Here is a 22,800-nt window from a genome sequence, read left to right as displayed (position 1 = left end):
TAAATCTATTTAGGTTTTTTGAAGTACCTCTGACTTTCCGTCTACCAGATTTGTGGGTCCTTCATATGTGAATAAAATAATAGTTTTTCTCAACTTGAGCTCCTTTCATTATTTTTAAATTCTTGTTGTCTTTAAGTAATAAAAGGATTTTTTTTATAATGTTTGGTTGTAGGTTTTAAATAGATATTTTCCTGACTCCAACACCGATCTCACCACATTTTTCAAAAAATGGTTGAGCGGTATTTTCAAATTATTTGAAATTCATTTTATGTTATGTGAATTAAACAACTCAAAGTCCAAGATTTAATCAAAATCCTGAAAGCATTTTGTCTTAGACGCTTTCAAAACATTTTTTCAATTAAACCTCCTGTGTGAACTATTTTCTAAAACCACAACCTGGAAACCTGGACTTAAACCTAAGTTGTGATAGTTTTCTCTATAACCTACATTTTCTGGTAAGTGGTGATATTTCAAAAGGTTTCTTTTTATTGAATTAGAGTGGTCTTAATAAAAAAATCTTAATTATTTGTTTTATTGAACACATGGGGCACAAAATGGGAAAAAAAAGAAAATCCCCCCCCCCACCCGAGGGCAAGGAATCCAACAGATTAAAAAAACACTAAAGAGATGGAAGATCCATAACCAATAAATTATAATTTGAACTTAGACTTGATTTTGATACCACTTTCAAAACACGGGGAATAGGTATGACGAAATAGGAGGAAATTTATAATTACTTTGAGAATAGGGAGTGGCTAAAGTCATAAAGTTATAGTATGGAGAAAAATTCATAGTATGATAACATTAGAAGGACAAATTACACAAGGTTGTTACTATGGCTAAAATATTTCCTTATTATGACATGAAACAATGGATTCTGGGTCATATTGACATTCATAGATGCACAATTACAGATTCTAATAGAAATGTCATAACATTGTGGAAGTTTAACACCCTTTCAATAATTTATAAGCTCAACTATCATGAACTCTCCATTATCTCTCATTTTCTTGATAATTTCAATAATACAGTTTCACAAAAAATGGAAAAAAATATGATAAACTTATCGAAGACTGATTCCAGGAAGAGAAAGAGGGCATCAAACTCAAATTATCTAAGGATTAACCTATTTTTATCTTCAAAAGGACTTTTAGGTTCATTGTAAAAATGTTATCCAGGTTATATGGTGAAAAGGACCCTTAGCATTGCAAAATTAAGTAGATGTTATTGATTCACAATATCCACCATAACTCACAAATTTTAATTGGGTTGACATTCTCTCTGAAAACTTGACAAATACTTTGAAGTTGGCAGTTGCATGCCCTTCGGCTATGAACACATTTTTTGTATGTCGACTTATCTTTTGCACATTGTGATTTCCTTCATCCTCTTCCCTCTCAAGTGTAATTATCCCACTAGCCATCAGCTACCCATTCAAAATTATGCTTTAGTGTTATGGGAAAGTAATTATAACTTTCATTTTTATGAAATTTTCAATTATGTAATGATCCCCCTACATGAGTTCATCTTTGGGGTTACTCCTCCAAGGATTAGTAAAGATATGAAAGAGGCACTTGATTAAATAGGACACTAGTTCATTGAAGAGTTGTTTTCCTATATCAGAATATATGGGAGTGAGGTTGGTCCACATGTATTTCCAAGGTACAATCCTGAGATAATTTCTCTTAGAGAAGTAGCAAATCAAACAACATTAAATGGTCAAGCATGAAGGAAGAGTAAACTTTAGAAGAAAATTTGGCCAAATTTTCCAATAATGTTTGCAAGGATAAAATTGAAGTACAAAGGTTATGCATTCAAGGAAGCTGATGAACTTAATAGTGTCTGGTTTCACTCATTACCCCATTTTTATTATAGCCCTAATGTAATAATAAATGATCATTATAGGGTTGTAAGCTATATTAAAACTTGTACACATGAAAAGCCTTCTTTTGATGATGTTTTCATAGAAATTGATAGTTTTGATCAGGTAATTGAAAGGGGAAATCTAATGAATGTTGAGGACAAGGAAAAACTTCTGCAATTTAGAGAAAACACTTATGAAGATTTTCTTAAACAAAATTTTTTATTGCGTTCTATTCCAATTGAAGATGTGAAATCCTTTGAATGTCTAAAAGTTAATTTTATTTAGCTTCTGTTATAACCAGTGTCATCTTATGAGTAGTTTCAAGAAATTCAAATTGAAAATATGTCTGATGTTTCTATTACACTCCAACGATGAACGACTTTAGAGGATAGAAAAAATGTTATGTTAAATAACATCAACAACAAGGCCATATGATTGAATAAAGAAAGATAATAATAGAGGTTAATGACTAGAAACAAGAAGCAGATGATCAAGTAACCAAGCAAAATCTCTTCCCCGAAGACATTATTTTCCTAAATTCTACTAAGGAAACCATCCAAGAAGACTTACAAGCTAAAAGATATGCTCAAAAAACTGAAGAGATGGAGACGGATAAAAAGGATGAACAAGTGATTATTCATTTGACAATTAAATAGAGTCTTAATAAAATGGGAGATTAAATTGAATAGCACACTAAAAACATTAACCTTTCAATACCAGAAACACCCCCAATAACTTCCATTACTTCCATCTCCATAAAAAGCCCTTTAAATTTGTTTCTTCTTAAGATTCTTATTAAAATGGAGCCAATATCTAAAATTGTTCCATCTTTAATTGAATATTAGTTTAATAAATAGACAAAATCGGTTATAATAAGGACTAAGAAGAGGAAGCTTCACACTGTTGAAACATTGTCTGAACATAGTTGGTAGACTATTGGAGATGTGAGAGAGAAATTTAATGAATATTCATAGGAACTTGGATCATTTTTTAACAATCAACAATATCATGTCAATGAACTTGGAGCAACTTATCAAAGTAAGCTGCAAATAACTAAAGAGTTATAATTTCAAATAAAAAAGAGAAAAGCATTTAGTGAAGAGATTTGGCAAGCGCATTATGCGATTCTGGTTGGAGAATTTACTATTGAAGGAGAAAACTTACAAAGTCGGTTTGAAAATCAATATAAGGAAATAGAAATCAAGTATTCCTAGTAGATTGAGAAAATTAGAAAGGAATATGAAGAACAAAACCATATATTGAAAGAAGAATATGAAAGCAACATTGAAGGTATGACTGCAGGAATAAAATAATAAATTGAAACTCTGAAGTCTTAACTGAAACAAGGTCATAATGCTAAATAGAGTCTGAATGTATTCAAAGAATAGGCAATGCACATTAACCAGATACTGAAAAAGGTAGAGCTAAATTCTACAGAAGAATGGATACAATTTGTAAACATTATCAGGAGACTGTGAATCTCAATGAAATTATTGAATCTTTGGTTGAAGAAGATAGAAGTGTTAAAGAAAGATTTTCATTAATTCTCGAATGGGAAAAACAATTACAAGTTGAGGACATTCCTGAAACCACTAAGAAGTACAAGACACTCATGTATACTTCATTAAATCACAGATAATCAAGAGAAAATGAAATCCAAGTGTGGACCAAGAAATCCATTAAACATTGCATCAAGGTATGGGAGATAGGGACAAACTTCATTGAACAATTTGATCTTCCTAGATCTAAACAAATAAAGGAGGCAATGCCCGGATCTCTCAATGATCTGTATTTAAAGAGGAATGCAACAAATTACAGATATAACCGTAAATATAGAGATGTAATAGAAATAACACTTCATTTCATTAATATCAAATACTAAAATATACTTACAAAAATAATGGAAATAAGATTAGCTCGGGCAATGGTAGCTTATCTCTGAGAAGAGATGTGGCATCTACATGCCTCTGAACTATGTGACAATGAGGCTCAGAGGGCTATTTATTATTGAGAAATAATCGAGAATCCCAAACATCCGAAAATCTAACACTAGGAGATGAAGAACCAAAACTATGGCCCTATTTGGGTAAATTGGTACATGAACTTCCTAGGGTCATAACTTTGGCATACAATTTCCGTTTGATGCGCAAAATACCTCGTTAGAAAAATTTATCCAAGGAATACAACTTCTGATCGTCCAAAAATAGTCCCAATCCTTTATTAGTCCTGGTGTTACAAAAAACATTGTTTAGAGCCTCAAAACGGCCCCAGAAGTTCAAGACCTGAAAAATTGCCAAAAATAATAAACTGGGCTATAATTAAGGAAACTAAAAAGCTGAAAGTGACAGTGGTGGGGGTCCCAGTGGAATGGGTGGGTGGACACCAACATCCACCTGGATCACTCAATCAATAGCAGAAAAAAGATAGCACAATAGAAGATCTAAAAGTGATAACTAAAACCAAAAATTGGATGCAACAAATTTTCGAAAAGTTTCTGCAATTTCCTTTTGAATAGGTCAAAATAATTTCAAAATTTGTTGCTAAGTATAGTTAAAATAAAAGGTGTATAAAAAGTTTGGTGTCATTGTTCCAAGTCAACATTGTTCATTTCCATTTGATTCACTTTTCAACAATTTCTCAGGTGCATAGAGATTAGGTAAACTTTATCCAAAGAAATGCTCTGTCTCTTCTCAACATTGATTATAAGGACTCTCAAGATGAAGAAAAAGTTTGAAAGAGCTTGCCACTTTTCTTGAGAAAGTATCCTTAGATAAGGATAGTATTTTATTTTTAGCATCATCTCTAATTAAAGAAAATCTTGAATATTTTCTAATTATTTTAGTACTTATATGGCCTCTTACATTAGTGTAAGGGTCCACGAATTGTGGAATTGAAGACTTGCATGCTATAATAAAATTTTGAGGCTAAGATATTTTGAATACCAAATTCAGAATCGAATTTGTTTGTGAGTTATGCTTCTGATGTACTATCATCATTTTGATTAGTTGATGGATGCATGTCATGCTCATTTTCTAACTTTATTCATATTCAACTCTGATTCAATCTTCGGATGTTCTGTTAACATTTCTTAAGATATGTTGCTGTGTATTTTTACTGTCATGCCATTAAATTGTTGCAAGAAAAGGCTTCATTTGACTTGTGACTTAGTCAAATGGAGAAATTCAATTTTTGAAATTAGCAGGATGACTTAGATTGTAGTTAGCTAGAGTGACATGGCTTCGTCTCCTAGTTAAATCAGTAAATTCGAGTTTTTAGGCTAGAAGTAGAGTTGTGCATGGGTTGATTGCTAAGATATAGCAATCTAGTGCAATTATTGTTAGTTAAACTCAATTATCTGAGCTATAGTCATGGGTAGAGTTAGTAAGATTTTAGTTGAGTAGTTATAATAGTTTTTAACTCACTAATCTATCAGTTAACTGATCAATTAACTAGAAATAGTCCCAGTTATGAATGGAATTCAAATTTCCTAGTTGGTGTGGAGGGAAAGGCACATTGTAATTATCAATTTATACTAGTTGAATGTACAAGTTTTGCATTAGAGCAAGTAGTTAATTCCTTCAGGATTTGCACAAGGAAATAGGGATTTCTCCTATTTTTTAGGGGATAATTTCCTCAAGGATTATGCGGGAAAATATGAGGAAGATTGAGGCCTATTTTGGTTAAGTGTTGGTCAAAGCAGGTCAGTTAGCAAGAGATCAAAATTGCAATGTAGGGTGTGCTTCATGTGTGAAACAATCATTGTAATTGATCGATATTCTCATTTGAATTAATGCAAAGTAGTGGAGGGGTTTTTCCCAGTTGGATTGTCTTGTAAAATCATTGTGTTCCTTGTGTTTAATGATTTCATGTGTTTCTATCATGTGTTTTATTCTCCGCATAATAGTAGAAGAAATTCGTGTCCCTTGACTTCAATTCAAATTCATTAGTAGTAGAAAATTTCTTTCCATTTTCTACATTGTATCAAATCTATTGAAAACCACATAAAAACCAAATTCCTGATCTTCTCTCAGAGAAATTTTGAATAACATATTTGTGGTGCAGTAATTTTCTTCAGTTCAACAAAAATGACCTTCGATGGATTGAGGCTTGAGTAAGAATTAGAGGGCACTTCAAAATTCATAGCTTGGAAAGACAATATGGAAGTTGTGTTGAATGAAAACGGAGTATGCAAATACACACAAATTGATATGCCAAAACTAGTAGCATCAAATGAACAAGCACTTGCTTAGTGGAAGAAAGACACAACAAAAGGCATGAATATTATCTTGGAGGGTGTCAGATATCATGTGGTTTCGAGTTTGAATGGTAAGAATACTTCTTATGCATTGTGGAAATCGCTCACAAAGTTATTTGAAAATAATTATGATGTCAAGAAACTGGCATTGAAAGATAAACTCAGAATCATTCGAATGCATAAAAATGAAACCATTATTGAGTAGCTATCCATATTCACTCAGGTCATAGATGAACATGGAGGCATAGGAGAGACTGTGCCACCATCGTATCTTGTGAGCTTAGCACTCCTTCATCTTCCAAAGTCATGGCGCAACTATCAGGATTCAGTTAATGGAAGAGATAAGCTTCCAAATTGGTAGAGACTTTAGTCTGATTTTGTGCAGCAGGAGATTAGAAGAAAGACTGAAGATGGTGTCACATCCAAATCTGATAAGGAAGAAAAATATGCTCAAGTTGGTAAAGGAAATAATTCCAATGGAAATAAGGCCCAAGGTGAGGTAGAATCCATCCAGATCCATGGCAAGAAGAAAGACTGCAGCAAAATTAAATGATTTCACTTCCATGATTATGGACACTATGCAACCAAGTGTCCACATAAGAAATCCAGTAAATGGCCTACATCAAGAGCAGGAGAAGATTCTCTTGCATCACAATTCGAGTTGGATTTCACCCTCATTTCTTGCACAGAAAGAATAGTAAGAGGGTGTGAGTGGTACCTAGACTCTAGTGCTTCATATCATATGACAAGAAATAAGGAGTTCTTCAACAACCTAGAGGAGAAGAACCTAAAATTACACATAAAGCTTGGAGATTATGGAAGGTATAATACCAAAACGATTGGCACTATCACTTTTAAGATGGAGTCAAGCTCCCATATTCACCAGCATGATGTAATGTATGCGTGTGGCCTAAATGATAATCCACATTTTGTAGTTGTACTTGAATTCTGTGGATATGATGTGTTGTTCAGTAAAGGGAAGGCTTTTTTGAAGCATGTTACTACTGGGCAAGTAAAACAAATTGGTGCTTGAGTAAGAAAACTTTACAAACTAGAGCTCAATTTCACCATGCATGCAGCTATACCTCAAAGAGTGAGGTTCGGCAATGTAGATCATTAGTCTAAAAGATTTCGGTAGGGTCCATAGGACAGAAGTAGAAGTTGCAGTATATTTCTCTCATGGATCAGTACCCTTGCTATAAGGTTCCATAGTATTCAGTAGCAGAAGTATTAGTGTTAGTTGATGTAGTCAAATATTGAGTGATAATTGTAGGATAGTAACATTCAAAGAATTAGGAGATACTTGCATATCATAAACACAATTGATTCAATACTTAGGATGATTCTCGGTTATCGTTATTGTAGTAAGAACAACAATAGTGAGACGGAGCATTAATTGTGTTATAATACATTCCTACACTGGAGCAGAATTGGGGTTGTGCAAAATCCTTTTCCTGCAAAGAGGGAGTGTTAAATTGTAGCAATAAAAGGATTCATTTGACTTGTGCCTTAGCAAATGGAGAAATTCATTTTTCCACATCAATAAGATGACTTGGATTGAAGTTAGTTGGAGTGATGTGGATTTGTCTCCTAGTTAAATCAGTAAATTCGAGTTTGTATGCTAGAAGTAGAGTTGCACATGGGTTGATTGATAAGATATATATCAATATAGTGGAGTTATAGTTAGTTAAACTCAATTATCTGAGCTCTGGTAATGAATAGAGTTAGTAGGAGTTCAATTGATTAGTTATAATAATTGTTAAATCATTGATCTCTCAGTGAACTAATCAATTTACTAAAAATAGTCCTAGTCATGAGTGTAATTTGAATTGCCTAGTTGGAGTGGCAGAAAAGGCACATTGTAATTACCAATTGTATATTAGTTGAGTGTATAGGTTTTGCGTTGCTGCAAGTGGTCAGTTCCTTCAAGATTTGAACAAGGAAATAGGGAACTCTATTAATTTTTAGGGGCTACTTTCCTCAAGGATTGCACAAGGAAATCAGAGGAAGGTTAAGGGATATTTTGGCTATGCGTTGTCAAAGCAGGTTAATTTGCAGGAGATCAAAGTTGCAGTGTAGGGTGTGCTTCATGTGTGAAGCAACGATTATAATTGATCCATATTCTTATCTAAATTAATGCAAAGCAGCAGAGGGTTTTTTCGTAGTTAAGTTCCCCTATAAAATCATTATTTTCTTTGTGTTTTGATTGTTGCATGTTATTGCATGTGTCTCTATCGTGTGTTTTCCCTTCCACATAATAGTAGAAGAAATTTGTGTCTCTTGATTTCAGTTTCAATTCATTAGCAGTAGCAATTTTTTTTTCCATTTTCTACACATACAAATATTATGAATTATTTGTTGTTTATGTTCTTATTTGATGGTGAAATCTGATATTTTTTTATAAATAAAATAAAATTGTAGTTCAAAAACATCTTGTGTGGGTAGCTTGCGACAGATTCCAACCATATTAAAAAACACATAATATTTTCTCTTGAATATATAGTTTGAATGAATCATTCATCCTACCACCTTCACTGTTCTTTGTCCCATCAATTCAAAATTACTACGCGTCAACAACAATTTGTATATCTTTTATAGATAACTGTAAGTACAAACACATGTCATATACTTTCCCTATTTTTTAATTTAATTTAATTTTTTGGATTTTTTAGTTTAGTTATTGTTTAAGTTAGAATAGCTAACTAGGCATTGATTTTGTAGGGTATATAGCTATTTAAATATAAGATTTTGACGAATGGCTTCCTAAGTTTAATCCACATGGACTCATCATTGTTGAGGAGCACATTAAATAGTTTATGTTATCACTGAAACGAGGAGCAGTTTACCATGAAGATCAATCCTTTGTTGTATATGTTGAAAGTTTTTCTATTTCTTTTACTCGATGCTGGATTTTTGTGATAATATATATCACACTATAAACTATTCTTATGTGTATAATTGTTGCATTCTTATTTCTATCCTCTAAAAATGTTTGCCAAAATATGCGAGCATAGGTCTATGGATAGTCGTTTTAATGCTAGGTTATTCTAGATTTTTTGTTAGTTGCTCATATTCTTGGATTTACTCTTAGGAATCTAAATCAATGGGTCATTGATAAGAGCATGTATGGTTCTTTGTTTCCCTTTTTCTTTATTCAGGGCTGGACAAATGCATTTACATCTTAGATTAGATACATTTAATGATTTAGTTAAGAAAACAGTCAATGCTTGATCCCAACCAAACTTGGTAAAACCCCCAGCCGGTAATGGCCACAAAGATACATTAGGAGTTCCCTATTCTAAATGGCATGATATCTAATTGTAAGTTTTCACTACGTGTTGTGCATGCTATTGACCAAGGTCATTTTGACCAATCAACAAAAGGAAGCCAACTGATGTGGAGCCATTTCAAGACACTACTCTAATAAACCAATAGCTCCTCTTCATAACTCTATATCAGATCACCCTTTGAGTTTTTCTAAGACCCTTAGGTGACATTGTAATAATTTAACTTAATCTCTTGTCAAACTTGAGATTTGATTGTGAAGGGAAGTCTTTGCATTTAGGCATATTAATCAATTATAATGTTATGCATTAGAATTTATTTATTTTTAGCAAAATGAAATATGGCAATTGATTAGCCACACACTCGAAGTATAGGACATTACTAGCCAAATAAGCTCATAATTGGAAAGAATTCATGGAACTATTTATCATTTGTCAAGTAAAGTATGATTATGATGAACTTTATAGTGAATTTGGTAGAACACATAGGAATGTAAATGAACCTATGGGTGATTTAGTTCAAAGGTTATGAAAATTTATTGTAGGTTTCCTAAAAGTAACAAAGGACCCACCAAATAAACGCTTTGACTTGTTTTCAAACCTTGTCTTTGTCCCTAAAGAAGATGGATTTCCCTAAGGTAATGAGAAGAATTTAATTTAATGTTGTGCAAACTAGATTTCTTTTGACTTTTGAAATTAGCAATCCAGATATTCACAATTTTCTTATAGATTCGGGAGTTTGATCAAATGTTACGATGGTTCCATTGCTAATTTAAAAATCTCAAATATTAGAATGAATTATGACGAATCAATTGAAGATTTCAACCGAAAAATCCTTTTTATTCTTAATTTCATACCTACAAATTGAAGACTAGGAAATAATGTTTTAACTAAAATTTATAGTATTGCCTTCCCTAAATATGGCTTTTGCCATTATTAACAACAAAAAAAACTTAAATAGTAACTAGTGATTACAAAAAAAAGAAATTGTTAACTTAAACTCTATACAAAATGTAACAAATAAATGTTTAATAAAATCATTGATGTCAAGAATGTTGTTTTTAAAATACTTGGTGTAAAAAGAATGTAGATACCTTTTAGTAGAAGCCAACCACCAAATTCCAATCAAAATAATGTTGAAGAATTCAATATTGATGATTATACAGCTGATTTCTAACGAGTCTCTTGTGTATAAAAAAAATAATTAAATTGATTACTAATCAAAAAGATTTGGTTGCACCACTTCAAAGAAGTGGAAAGGCATCCATGGGTGGTATCACCAATTGCATGGACATGAAAACCATGGAGTCGGCTTAAGTCTTGTTACTCAACCGACTCTATTCAATCAATGCATGATTAGTTAATCGATGAATTCTAATTTATAATTTAATAATAATAATAATAATAATAATAATAATAATATAATATTTCTATATTTTTTTTTAATATATTAAAATATATTTTTATATTACATATAAATATTATTGATTAAAAAAGATTAGTTGCAATAATTGATAGTAATAAAGAGGCCTTTAATGGTGGTATCACCCGAGGCCACGCTTAAGCATGTTACTCTACATTTGTCCGTCGTTTGGGTTAAATAATTCCATTACATTAATGGATGAATCCCTGACGGAGGAATTATAGTTTTTTTTTATTATTATTATTAATAAGTTGGTAATATGTTTTCATGTTTTTTTAGTATAATAAGAAATTTTTTTTTTTAAAGGTTGATGTAAATACGAGGAAGCATTACATATATCTGGATGGACATTTTTTTATGGTATAAAACAGTTGGTTTTACTAAGTATCCAAATGCTAAAGAAAATGATTAATGAAAGATTAATATAATTAAATTCATTTAAAAAAATATAATTACCAAAAAATTAATTTAATCAAACTCAACACTTCATATACATAAAATTTAAAACTCAAACTTACATTTATCATTATTATAATTACATCTCTCAATCATCCCAATGAATAGTTCATTTTTATCAATATATCAAACCAAACCAAAATATCTATAATAAAACCTTTATTCAAATATAACACTTACTTTTCAGATTTCAACCATTTTTGAACTCTTAACAATTTTTATCTTCAATTTTCTCCTTCACTCGATCATTTTTTAATACTTTCGTTCAAAAAGTCCAATACACTATTATGAACCCTATGATTTTTTTTTTAAAGCTTCGCAATGGATCCATATACGTTGTGATCTCCTTAACAGCTTATAAACGTTTATACTGTGAACGTAAATTAAATGAAAAGTTGTTTCTATTCTCAATAAAGATGGGTGTTCTTCCACATTCATGCATTGCTGGTTGCAGATCATGGTGATCTTATGAGAACTAATTTGGAGCTATTTTGCAATAGGAACACCAATTATATATATGAATGAGAGCATAGGAAACTTTAATTCCACATGCATTAAAAATTCTTAAAAAAATAAAAATAAAATTAAAATAACCATTATAAAGTTTAATGCAGAATACTTTGACAAACCTCATGAACTCGACAAGTAACTTCATAAAAAAACTACCTTCCAAATAGACAGCGGGAAAGAAAGAAATTTATTTTATTTATTTATTTATTTAAAAGGATAAAATTACAGTTGAAAAAGTTTTTATAGAGGTATTGGGAAAATATTCTCACTGTTGATTTTACAATTAAATTATAATAAACTTTTCCACTTATAAAAAAGCACTCTCAATTTAACTGATCGTTGATTCTCCGAATATTTATCTCTATGGTTGATTCTCCTAATCAAATAGACATAGCCACACAATCAAATAACGCAATCATACAAACATAAAAACCCAACATTAACACAGTCAAATAATTAACAGCTCAATCAAATAAACACAAACGCGGTCAAATAACTTACCACGCCATCTGATTGCCAAATATTAAACCAATCAGCAATTGATATAAAGATGGTATATGTTATCAATATAAAGAAAGCCCAAAAAAACATATAGGAAAAAAACAAGTAAAAAAAAAAATATGGGAAAAAAACAACTAGAGTGCAAAGAGAAACCAAAAACATAAACCAGCTATGTAATGTGATACAAATATCAAGCCAGAAACCCCAAAATCAAAATGGAAAAACAAGGCACAGGCCGCCCTGAAAGCCCAAACAACATCAATCCAACAGCTCTGTAGTGTCAAACAAATATACGAGCCAGAAACCCCAAAGTCAGAACGGAAAAACAGGGCACAGGCCGCCCTGAAAGCCCAAACAACATCAATCCGGGCAGCAAAGCCCGTCGAGAAACCGTGGCCACAACAATACTAGCCGCAGCAGAAAACGACACCGAAAACAGATGGAGACGGCAGGAGGAACAGGACGACGGCGGTACCACTAAAGACCGCGGGCAGCAGCAGAGGGTCCCCGGCGCAAGCAGAAGACCAGAACCCAATCATGCAAAGAAGACCGCCAAAGCGCACGACCACACCGCAGAGAGAACAAGGCATCATCAGTAGCACCAGCAGGAAGAAAGCCCTTGCAACGCCGACGAACCAGAGGGCCGAAGCGTCTAGGGCTCCAGCTGCCCGGTCCTCCGCTCCCTCAACTCGAAATTTACGTATTGTAACATAACAATAAACATTCAATAAAATATTTGACAGAGATGTGCTCTGACATGGAACTATCTGATTTGTAATCACGTGCTTTGACAAGGAACAGGTGCTCTGACATGCAACTAAATACTTGAAATAATTTGTACCTATCTTGATCCACTATTCACCATCCACCTATAAGACAGGAAGATAATACCCAACTTCTTCAAACCAAACATTCTCAGCTCCGATTCACAGAAAAGCATGCCATGAATATCATGCTCAGGCATGCCACTAGTAAAATATATAGGCATGCCACTTGCGTCTACTAAGCTTGTTAGTTAGACTAAGGAGGAAACAAAGACACCGTCGTAGATCCGTGAGATGCAGAACGTGAGTTTACTGTGGGAGTGAAATGGGTCTCTGCACTGTGATTTATGAAAGCTGGTCGTGTTGGCTCAGCGTAACCTCTGAATTAACGAGGAAACAAGGACACTGTAATAGATCCGTGAGATGCAGAATCTGAGTTTACTGTGGAAGCGAAGCGCGTGGTTCTCTCTGCACCGTCATTTATGAAAGCTGGTTCTGTTGGCTCAGCGGTATCTTCTGAATGGTTGGTTAACATCAACAAAACCTCTGACATTGCGGGCCGCAGTGCCCATTGGCCTTGAGTGCAGAGAAGCGCAATTTTGATCACTCTTAGCGCCTGATCTTTCGGGTAGTTCTCCTCTAATGACGAGTCAACAATATCCAAAACTTGATCATTCTGGTATTGATTCCAAGCCTGCACAATTCCGCAAAATTCTCAATACATGGTTTTAGATAAGCTTATTTATCATAATCATGGGAACTAAAATTATCTAATAACTAGAGACGCACCCATTCCAATATTAACTGCATAGAGGCATCCGATCTTGCATCCACGCACTTTCTCCCGCTCAGGATCTCAAGTACGACGACCCCATAACTATAGACGTCAGCTTTTTCCGTTAATTGCCCATAGGTGGCATACTCAGGCGCAGTGTAGCCTCTGCCTCGTAAAATATTGGAAACAATAAATTCATGGTTGGGTGTAACCGTTGAAAATAAAGCAATAACTGAGTTGTACAACTTGAGACATTAATGAGTACTTAAATGAGTTGTATATCTTACACTGTTCCTCCGACTCTGGTAGAAACATGGGTTTCGCCTTCTGGAAAGAATCTAGCCATTCCAAAATCAGCTATTTTAGGATGGAGTCTGTCATCCAGAAGTATATTTGCACATTTGATATCTCTGTGTATAATGCGAACATTGGAATCCTCGTGGAGATATGCAAGGCCTCTAGCTGTGCCCACTATAATGTTTAAACGATTTTCCCAACTCAAAACATTTCGTATCTCTCCTGCGGATCTCCAATAAAAGTGTTTGAAAGCCTCGGTTCAGCATCAATAAGTGAAATAGTACACATAATTTTAGAAAACAACTTGAATCGTGGAAAAATTAGACGACAGAAACCTACCAAACAAATGCTTGTTAAGACTGTTATTTGACATGAACTCGTATACCAACAACCGGTCATGCCCTCGCGTGCAACATCCGAGTAAACGAACAAGATTACGGTGGCGGACGCTGGTAAGGAGCTTCACTTCTGTCAAAAAATCCTCCGCAGCTTGAGTAGTCTCCCTTCCATTCAGTTTCTTAACCGCCACATCAGTCCCATCAGGAAGTATCCCCTGCTCATCGCTTAATTCATTAGACTTAGTCTGACAATACCGCTTATATTTAGACAAAATTGTCAAAACCATTTTTAATATTATACTTTATAAACTTCACCGAATCCTCCTTTGCCGAGCATATTGTTTTCATCAAAGTCATGAGTCGCTTGTCTGAGAACCTCGTAATCAAACACAAATTGCTCGAAATTTTCCCTCGCAGCAAAGTTATCATCTGCTCAGAGCATCATAAAAATAATTTTATCATAATCTTCGATTACGACCAAGTTAAAGAAGTCAGAAGAATTTGGGAAATAGCTGTATAATCACCTGTTTTATCATTGTTCTTGCGATGTCTAATACGTCGATAGAAAAGTATGAAGCACATCACCACAACCAAAGCTGCTCCGCCAATGCATCCCAACAGTATAGGCACTAGTTTCGATGACGATTTCCCGACGGCGGTGTCAGATTAGCCGATGCTGCGTTTAAATTAAAACAAAGCAATCAACATAGATGTTATAACAGAATCAAACAGCAAATAGTTGCAGCAGATCTAGAAAACTCATACGGGAAGTCAGGTTATCCGTGAAAAAGGAGTAAGTTGAGTAGCGCATAAAACAGCCCGCCTCGAGACCCCGAGCTTCACGTTTGGGAAGACAGGTTAGTAATTGATTCTGAGCTTCTGTCAGGCATCCATGGCAAATACTGGTGGTAAGGGTGGGCCAACACTGAGCGACACCATATAGGGAGCCATCAATGGAGCCAGTCGCATAACCGTTATTTGCAGAAGCGTTTTGTATGAGGTTCACGGATAAGGCAGTGGCCCTCTGAGAGAACGTCTGCGGATCGGTGTCATTTGTGGAGCTACAGTAAGAGGAAGCCCCAGCGTCGACATCCTGACCGTAAAAACTAGTATTCTCATAGCGGAGAAAACAACCGTCCAGATGAACCCGACCACCATTAGATTTGGGGCAATATGCCTTTACTTGAGTTTCCGCTTCCATTACGCATTCCAAGCACTCGTTGGCGGTTAAGTACTTCCGACACACCGCAAGACCATACACAGCATCCGTTTTGCCAGATTTACTTGAAGTAGCGAAGCCATCTGATGAGAGATTTGAGTTGAGGGATGCAAAAACAGCCTTCTGATTTTGCTGAAACGCTGTGACGTTAACATAGGTATATGTGTCTGGGTTGCTGCAACCTTCGCCCAGTAGTGCAGACTGGGGATCGTCGGCTGCCAGACCTACTGCAATCATCATGGCCACCAGAAATGGAAAATGTGCAAGATGTGCCATCAGTCCAGCCAATAACCAATGACTCGAATGGCATTTGAAACCAATACATCTTTAGCAATAAATAAGGGTTATATTGTTTTTAATTGCCCGGATCCGTGATGGTGTAGTTAATCGATAGTAACACATAAGCACACGAGACTAAGAAAAAGATGGGTTCCTATTTTGACTTCGTGAAGGCGTGTGCACAACTTTGAAATCCTTCTGGTCATCTGGAATTGTATGCCTCATGCTTTGTCATCTAAGTTAGACTCCTATACTGTTGGTTTGTAGCCGCTAAAAAAAACTTGGTAACCAAGAAATTAGATAGATACTATTAAAAATATTAAAAAAAAAGAAAAAGCAAAACTTCGTAACCAAGAAAACAACGATTTTTTTTTTCAAATCCCAGTAAAAAAGTCAAGAAAGGCGACGCTAAACATGTAAGTTGGAAAAGCCTACACGGGAGACTGGGAGGGAAGTGGGCCACTTGATTTTACGAAGAAATGACAAAAGCACAAAAATATCTTTCGTTTTCGCGGTAAAGATTTAAAAATAATATCGAAAAGCAATTCTGCTACTTCTGATTGGTATGCGGCAGATTACCTCTATCCGAATGGCGAAAGAATTATAAGGAAAAATGATGATATCTGAGTTGAAAAAACATGTCCACTAACACTACCATTGCCTTTGTTTGCAAGAAGTATATTGTTAAAAATTGTTAGTTAGAAATAAAATGGTTAGTTTTATAAAATATATTTTATAGTATATTTTTTTCCCTTAGTTTTGGAAAAAAATATATTATTAAAATAAAAATATTTTTTATAAGTTTTTTTAGTGAATAGGGGATATTTGTTAATTCTTAAAATATTGTAGGATGAAAGAATATGTTATTATTTTCATCCAACTAAGAGAGTTGATGATGAATTTTTTTTTTCTTAAGTTGTTTAATTTACATTCACATTCAGTTTATTCAAATCTTTGTCACAATACCAACTTTTTGACCATTTAAATATTTGTCACACTACCAACTTTCTTGACTATGCTTTTTTTATATTTTTGGAGAATAGAAATAAAATTTTAAGTAATTCCTAACATCATCATAATTAAGTAATGATATGTATCAATTTCTTAGAGGTGAAGAAAAAATTAATAAAAATAAAAATTGAGAAAAGGTGTGGAGCTTTGAGCCATTTGATTTCTTTAGACACATGTTAAATCTAGAGTCTAGATGGATTTAAATTGGTTAACAGAATGTTGGAGATGAAAAGAATTATATATCTATGATTTAGCCATATGAATTCTCTCTCCCTCACTACCAACTTTCTTGACCATTTAAATATTTGTCACGCGACCAACTTTGTTGACCATTTAAGTAATCAAAACAAACTGATGTTGAAGCGTTTTTTTTATACTTTTGGAGAATCGAAATAAAATGTTAAATAATCCCTAACATCATCATAATTAAGTATGGATAGGTATCAAATTCTTAGAGGTGAAGAAAAAATCAATATAAATAAAATTTGAGAAAAGGTCTAGAGCTTTAGGCCATATGATTTCTTTAGACACATGTTGAATATAGAGTCTACATGGATTTAAATTGGCTAACAAAATGTTGGAGATGAAAAGAATTATATATGTATGATTTAGCCATATGAACTCTCTAGAGAAAGAGAGAGATGACATGGAATATTTTTATTTATGGCAAACATTGATTTTTTTTTTTTTTTTTGTTATAAATAGTTATTTCTAAATTCATGTTAAACATTGAATGAACTACAAGTTATACCTCATAATGAGATGTAAAGAGCAAGTATTTACTCCATATTTTTCAAATCCATCATAAAAGTTATTTCCCTCATCAAAACAATGGTTGGTTTGACATGGTGAAAATGAGAATCAAGTCCACTTAGAAAAGAAATCTTGGATAACATGTTTAAATAATTTCTTGTTTCCTTTACCCCTAGCAAGAAGGCTTAAGAAGAAGGGTTTCTTCTATCTAGATAACATGATGAGATTATACTATGTAAATGGCCTAACAATGGTTGACCTAGGAAGGAGCTTACCCCAATGTGGGAAAATTATACTAGAGTGCTTCGTAGCTCTTTGAATCTCTTTTGAAATAAAATGAGAAATTTCTCTCATCCCCCAACTCCATAGGAGGATATGTTCTAGTAATTAGATGCACATCCATTGCTTAGGAAAATAGACCAAACTTTGCTCCTTAGTAGGGAAAATGACTATGGAAGGTAAAATGCCCAACAAAATCAAAATTCTTCATGTGTCTGTTCCTACACAATAAAATGCTTATGAGGGATAGGCTGTATAAGAGACCATTTCATGGGCATGGTAGATGTTGTCTCTATTCTCAGGATATTAAGATGAAATTTCATCTTTTTCCTCAGAGGCTCCTTTGCAAAGGAGGTTTAAGCAAATTTGATTCACTAGCATCGATCACAACTTTGTCATAGATCAAAATCATTTCACTTGATAGAAATAACAAGTACTCTCATATGCATGCAGATTTAAGTTAGGTGAAGGAAAGCAAGTTAAGTATAATATTAGAAGTCAAGTGAGTCAAATTTAAAAAACTAATTCCTTGTCAAGAAAAGCTAAGTTAAGGAAAAGAAAAATGTCGATTTATGTTAAAGTGATGTTAGAAATATTTAGTTAAAGCATCAAGTCATAGTTTGCATGAGGAAAAGAAAGTTAGAGTATGCATGCTTCCATATTAAGAAATTTTAGCGCTTATATACTCATGGTTGGATCATTGTAATGTGAAGTAAGAAGAGAGAATAGTAAGTCAAAGGATATATATGACAGAATAATTAATGAATAGAACTACTTTATTCAAGCAAAATCTTGTGTTCTTATTTGTCTTGTGTTTGCATGTTTATCTTTGCCTCTAAATAACATGTGGTATTAGAGCAAGGTTTAGCAAGGTTTAAAATAGCCAAAGGAGTTAAGAAGGTCATGAGCTACTTCCATTAAGAGCCTTTGCTATTGTGAGTAGCCTCCAAATCAAAGTTTGCATCCATTGGTCCATAAGTAGAAACTAGAGCTCGTTGAGAGTATGTAAACCCAACTACTAAAAGATTAGGGTGGGTAGACTACAAAGCCACCACTGTATCAAGAGGAAAGAGCCGCCACCACTGACTAAAGAAGGAGTCTCCATCATAAGTTGTAGGCATGAGCCTCCAAAAGAATCTGTGTAGAAGAGCTTAGAAAAGGTTCTAGTAGTTGTTGGGGTCACCGTTAAAGTGAAGGTTAAAATGTTTAGTATTAAAGATAATCAAGTGTATGCGACATTCATTTCTAGAAGGTTGACACAATAAGGAAATAAGACACAAGATAAAAGAAAGATGACATTCATGGCTCACAAATCAAGACCAAATCAAACCGAGAAAAGAAATCGAAAGGAAGAACCAAAGTATTTTGAAGAGATCATAGATATTATCGCCACAATTAGGGCATCTAAAAGACAAGGAGATGAAGTAGAAAAATTAGAGGATGAATGAATCAGGATAAATCAGTAACACTCCCAAAATTTACTGATAAAAAAATTAATTTTATCAACTGTCAAAATGAAAAATTTTCTTCAATGTCAAGAGTTGATTGAGTGTTGGTATAATAACCCATTTGATGAAGTATGTGATGCCTTAGTATTAGATCTTATAAAACATGCATTGGATGAGAAGTCCTTGTGCAAGGTAACAAAACCTATATTTTCCTAGGAAGCATGAAAGACCCTGGAAGTAGAATTTGGTATAAAGGAAAGTGACATAAAGCAACAAAATATGTTACATTCTGTTGAAGATTCAATATAAATTCAACTGTAGGCCTGAGAGTAAATAAGAAAGACTCTAGGAGGAAAAAAGAGTTGGGAGAATCCCACTCAAATGTGGATGATGGTCATAAAGACTATAAAAGTGAAACCTCATCATGCATAAATACATATGGATGAAGAAGACACAAAAAATATTACAGAGTGAGAAGTGAAAGAATCTACGTGTGAAGTAGAGCAAGAGCATATATATGCTCGAGAACCCCACTGTAACATGGATGGTGAAGATGATGGTGAATCCCACTATGACGAGACACATGTGGATGGTGACCACAAAGTGAGTTGTGAATTGGTGAATCCAACAATAGACCTTGTTGATGATGGTGAATCTTCTAATAAATAAGTGAATAACATGTGTGATCTAGTTGGTATGAATGTAGTTGATGATGACCTGTTTGCATAAGAGTTTGAGGCATTATGTTTGAGATTAACATAAAAAAATATTCATATGAAGTAATGGTTTTAAGAGATGAAAATGAATCTCTCATGAATCCATCAACAAATGATGAATTTGGTGAAGTTGAAATTGTTAATGAGCACATGCATGCTCAAATACTTCACCACAGAGTGGATGAAAATTATGTTGATGGAATTTGTGGTCTCTTTTTTGAAACAAGGACTGATTGTGGAAATATGGAAAGTACCATGTTTGATGAATAATTGAAGTTTGAAGCTACCACTGTAGCATCAAGTTATGAAGTGATAGTTAGAATTTCTCATGAATCAATGCACTATCTAGAAACAATTGATGATTAAGAAGAGGATAATTGATTCATTGTTTTTTCATGAGAATGTCCACTAATAGCGTAACGGTGGAAGATAGCCTCAATGTAGTTGAAGAGGTAGAGAAGAAAGAAGAAGTAGAGAAAGCTCTCACTATAGAGAATAATGAAGATGTTTTTTGCATTTATTTTGAGTGTGCAAGTAGACTAGACAACAATCCACTTACAATTATAGGTTAAAGAGAAGATGAAGAAAAAGATGTAGGAAAGGGCATGTAAGTTTTTGAAGACGAAGAAGAAAGCACTGAAACAAACATTCAACAATGGAGTCAAGAAGAGATAAAATTATACTATCAAGAAATATGGCAGAAAGAAAAACAGGATTATGAAGCGGAAGAAGAATGGAAAAGTTCATAGTTTGAAGATGAAGTGTTTTGGTAGTAGTCCATGAGTGGACGAATCTTTCAAGAGGAAGCTATAGAAGATAGTCTCTGAAAGCCTATATTGCTTTTTAGAACAAATATAAAAGAAGTCAAAGAAAAAGTGTAGTAGCAACAAGTGAAGAAATATGGAGCTTACATCAAGAAAGAGCAACTGAAAATGAAGCAGTTTCAAGGGTATAGAATATGAAAGAAATGAAAAAGAAAAACTTCATTGTAAAAGGCTTTTTGAGCCAATTTTTTATTGCAATCATAGCATGCATAGTTGAGTCATTATTAAGTTAATGTTGAGTCATGTGGTCATAATTAAGGGGGAGTTTTACAAACAATGGTTCCTCCCAAATGCATGAATAGTAGAGTTAAGTTAAGGAAAGAAATTCGAGTCTAATATTAGAAGTAAAGTGAGCTAGAGTTAGAAGGTTAATTCTTTGTCTAGAAAAATTGAGTCAAGAAAAAGAAAAATGTTGATTTGGTAAGACCTCTTTGGTTTACTTAGGTCACATTGTTGGAGGTAGAAAGTTAAAAATAGATCCTTCTAAAGTTGATGTGATTGTGAAGTGGCATAATCCCACCAATGTTACATATGTTCATAGCTTTTTAGGTGAAATACAATACTGGAGAAGGTTCATTACCAACTTCTTCATCATTGCATCCCCCTTGCATGCATTGAAAAGTGTGAAGAAAACCTTTGAGTGGGGACGAAAGAAACAAAGAGCCTTTGATACACTGAAAGAGAAGACTAGTACGGCAGCAATTTTGGCCTTACCTGACCTCCAGCAGCCTTTCGAGATTGAGACAAATGCCAGTGGGTACGTCATGGGATCAGTGTTGATGCAACAAAGGAAACTTGTATGTTACCATTCAGAGACATTCTCCTAAGATTTTGTGAATCACTATTTTATTGGCAAGGAGACCATCATTCACATAGATCACCATCCCTTGCAGTATCTCTTGTCACAAACCAAGCTTCAACAAGCACGTCATTTCATATGGATGGGATTCCTCCAGAAATTTCACTTGGTAATAAAATACAAGAAGGGCACCAACAACAAAGTAGCATAAATGCTTTATCTCCCTCCTATTTTTGCATCTATAGTTTTTCAATTTTCTTCTTTAGAAAGTTATGTTGAACAATATGTTGATGATGAATATTTTAAGGAGATTTATGCAAAACTGACTCATGGATCGTAGGTAGATAATTATCATTTGTAGATTAAATTGTTGTACCATCTTGGAAAACTTTGTATACCCACCAATGAAAGAATATGTGTAATTAGAGAAGCCCATACTCTCTTCTATATGGTCATTTTGGTGTAGGGAAAAAATTGTGTCATTTGGAGAGGCTTTTCTTTTTTCCTCACGTGAAAAAAAAATGTGACTCGATATGTAAAGGGATGTATGTTGTATTCAGTTTGCAAGCCCACTAATACAAAATTGGGGCTCTACACACCACCACCTATTCCGAGTCATCGATGGGAAAGTGTGTCAATGGATTTTGTTGGTGGTTTTCTTTGTCTATGAGAGGTCATGACTATTTGTATGTTGTTGTGGATCGATTTAGCAAAATGTGTCTGAATTCCTTGTAAAAATAAGATCATTGTAGAGAAGGTTGTTCATCTATTCTTGAAATTTCTATGGGTCCACTTTGGGTTGCCCACATCCATTGTGTGTTAGCATTATGAGACAAGTGTTGTCCTTGATGGCAAATCACACAGATAACAGATCATAGTACAACAGGTCAGTAGCAAAGAATTGATGATCAAACTACAAAGAATGAAGAAAATAAGGTATACGCAGGTTCCTCTTATCAAAGTCATAATCGATCAAAAGGCACGTATCGTATACACGCACTTTCA

General features: G+C 33.9%; 2 protein-coding genes across 2 annotated transcripts in view; both read right to left on the bottom strand.

Moving 5' to 3' along the window:
• Window positions 1-12,428: 12,428 nt before the first annotated feature.
• On the bottom strand, window positions 12,429-16,014 carry LOC149183201 (cold-responsive protein kinase 1-like). Its single transcript, XM_089417980.1, has 7 exons — window positions 15,233-16,014; window positions 14,992-15,135; window positions 14,769-14,896; window positions 14,469-14,682; window positions 14,120-14,351; window positions 13,847-13,997; window positions 12,429-13,751 (listed from the first exon to the last, which is right to left on the bottom strand). Exons 1-7 carry the CDS (start codon window positions 15,960-15,962, stop codon window positions 13,443-13,445), a joined length of 1,908 nt encoding a protein of 635 aa, XP_089274106.1. The 5' UTR covers window positions 15,963-16,014; the 3' UTR covers window positions 12,429-13,442.
• Window positions 12,429-22,800, bottom strand: part of LOC149183199 (uncharacterized) — a 133,217-nt gene continuing 122,845 nt past the window's right edge. The window contains exon 2 of the mRNA XM_089417087.1: window positions 12,429-13,134. Coding sequence (XP_089273213.1) covers window positions 12,701-13,134 — 434 coding nt within the window. The 3' untranslated portion in view covers window positions 12,429-12,700. The remainder of the gene's footprint in view (window positions 13,135-22,800) is intronic.

Source organism: Pinus tabuliformis, chromosome 3_2 (assembly GCF_031772625.1).
Source record: "Pinus tabuliformis cultivar Carrire ecotype Pingquan chromosome 3_2, CPIR1, whole genome shotgun sequence".
NCBI lineage: Eukaryota > Viridiplantae > Streptophyta > Pinopsida > Pinales > Pinaceae > Pinus > Pinus tabuliformis.
This window is presented reverse-complemented; position numbering and strand designations above follow the sequence as displayed.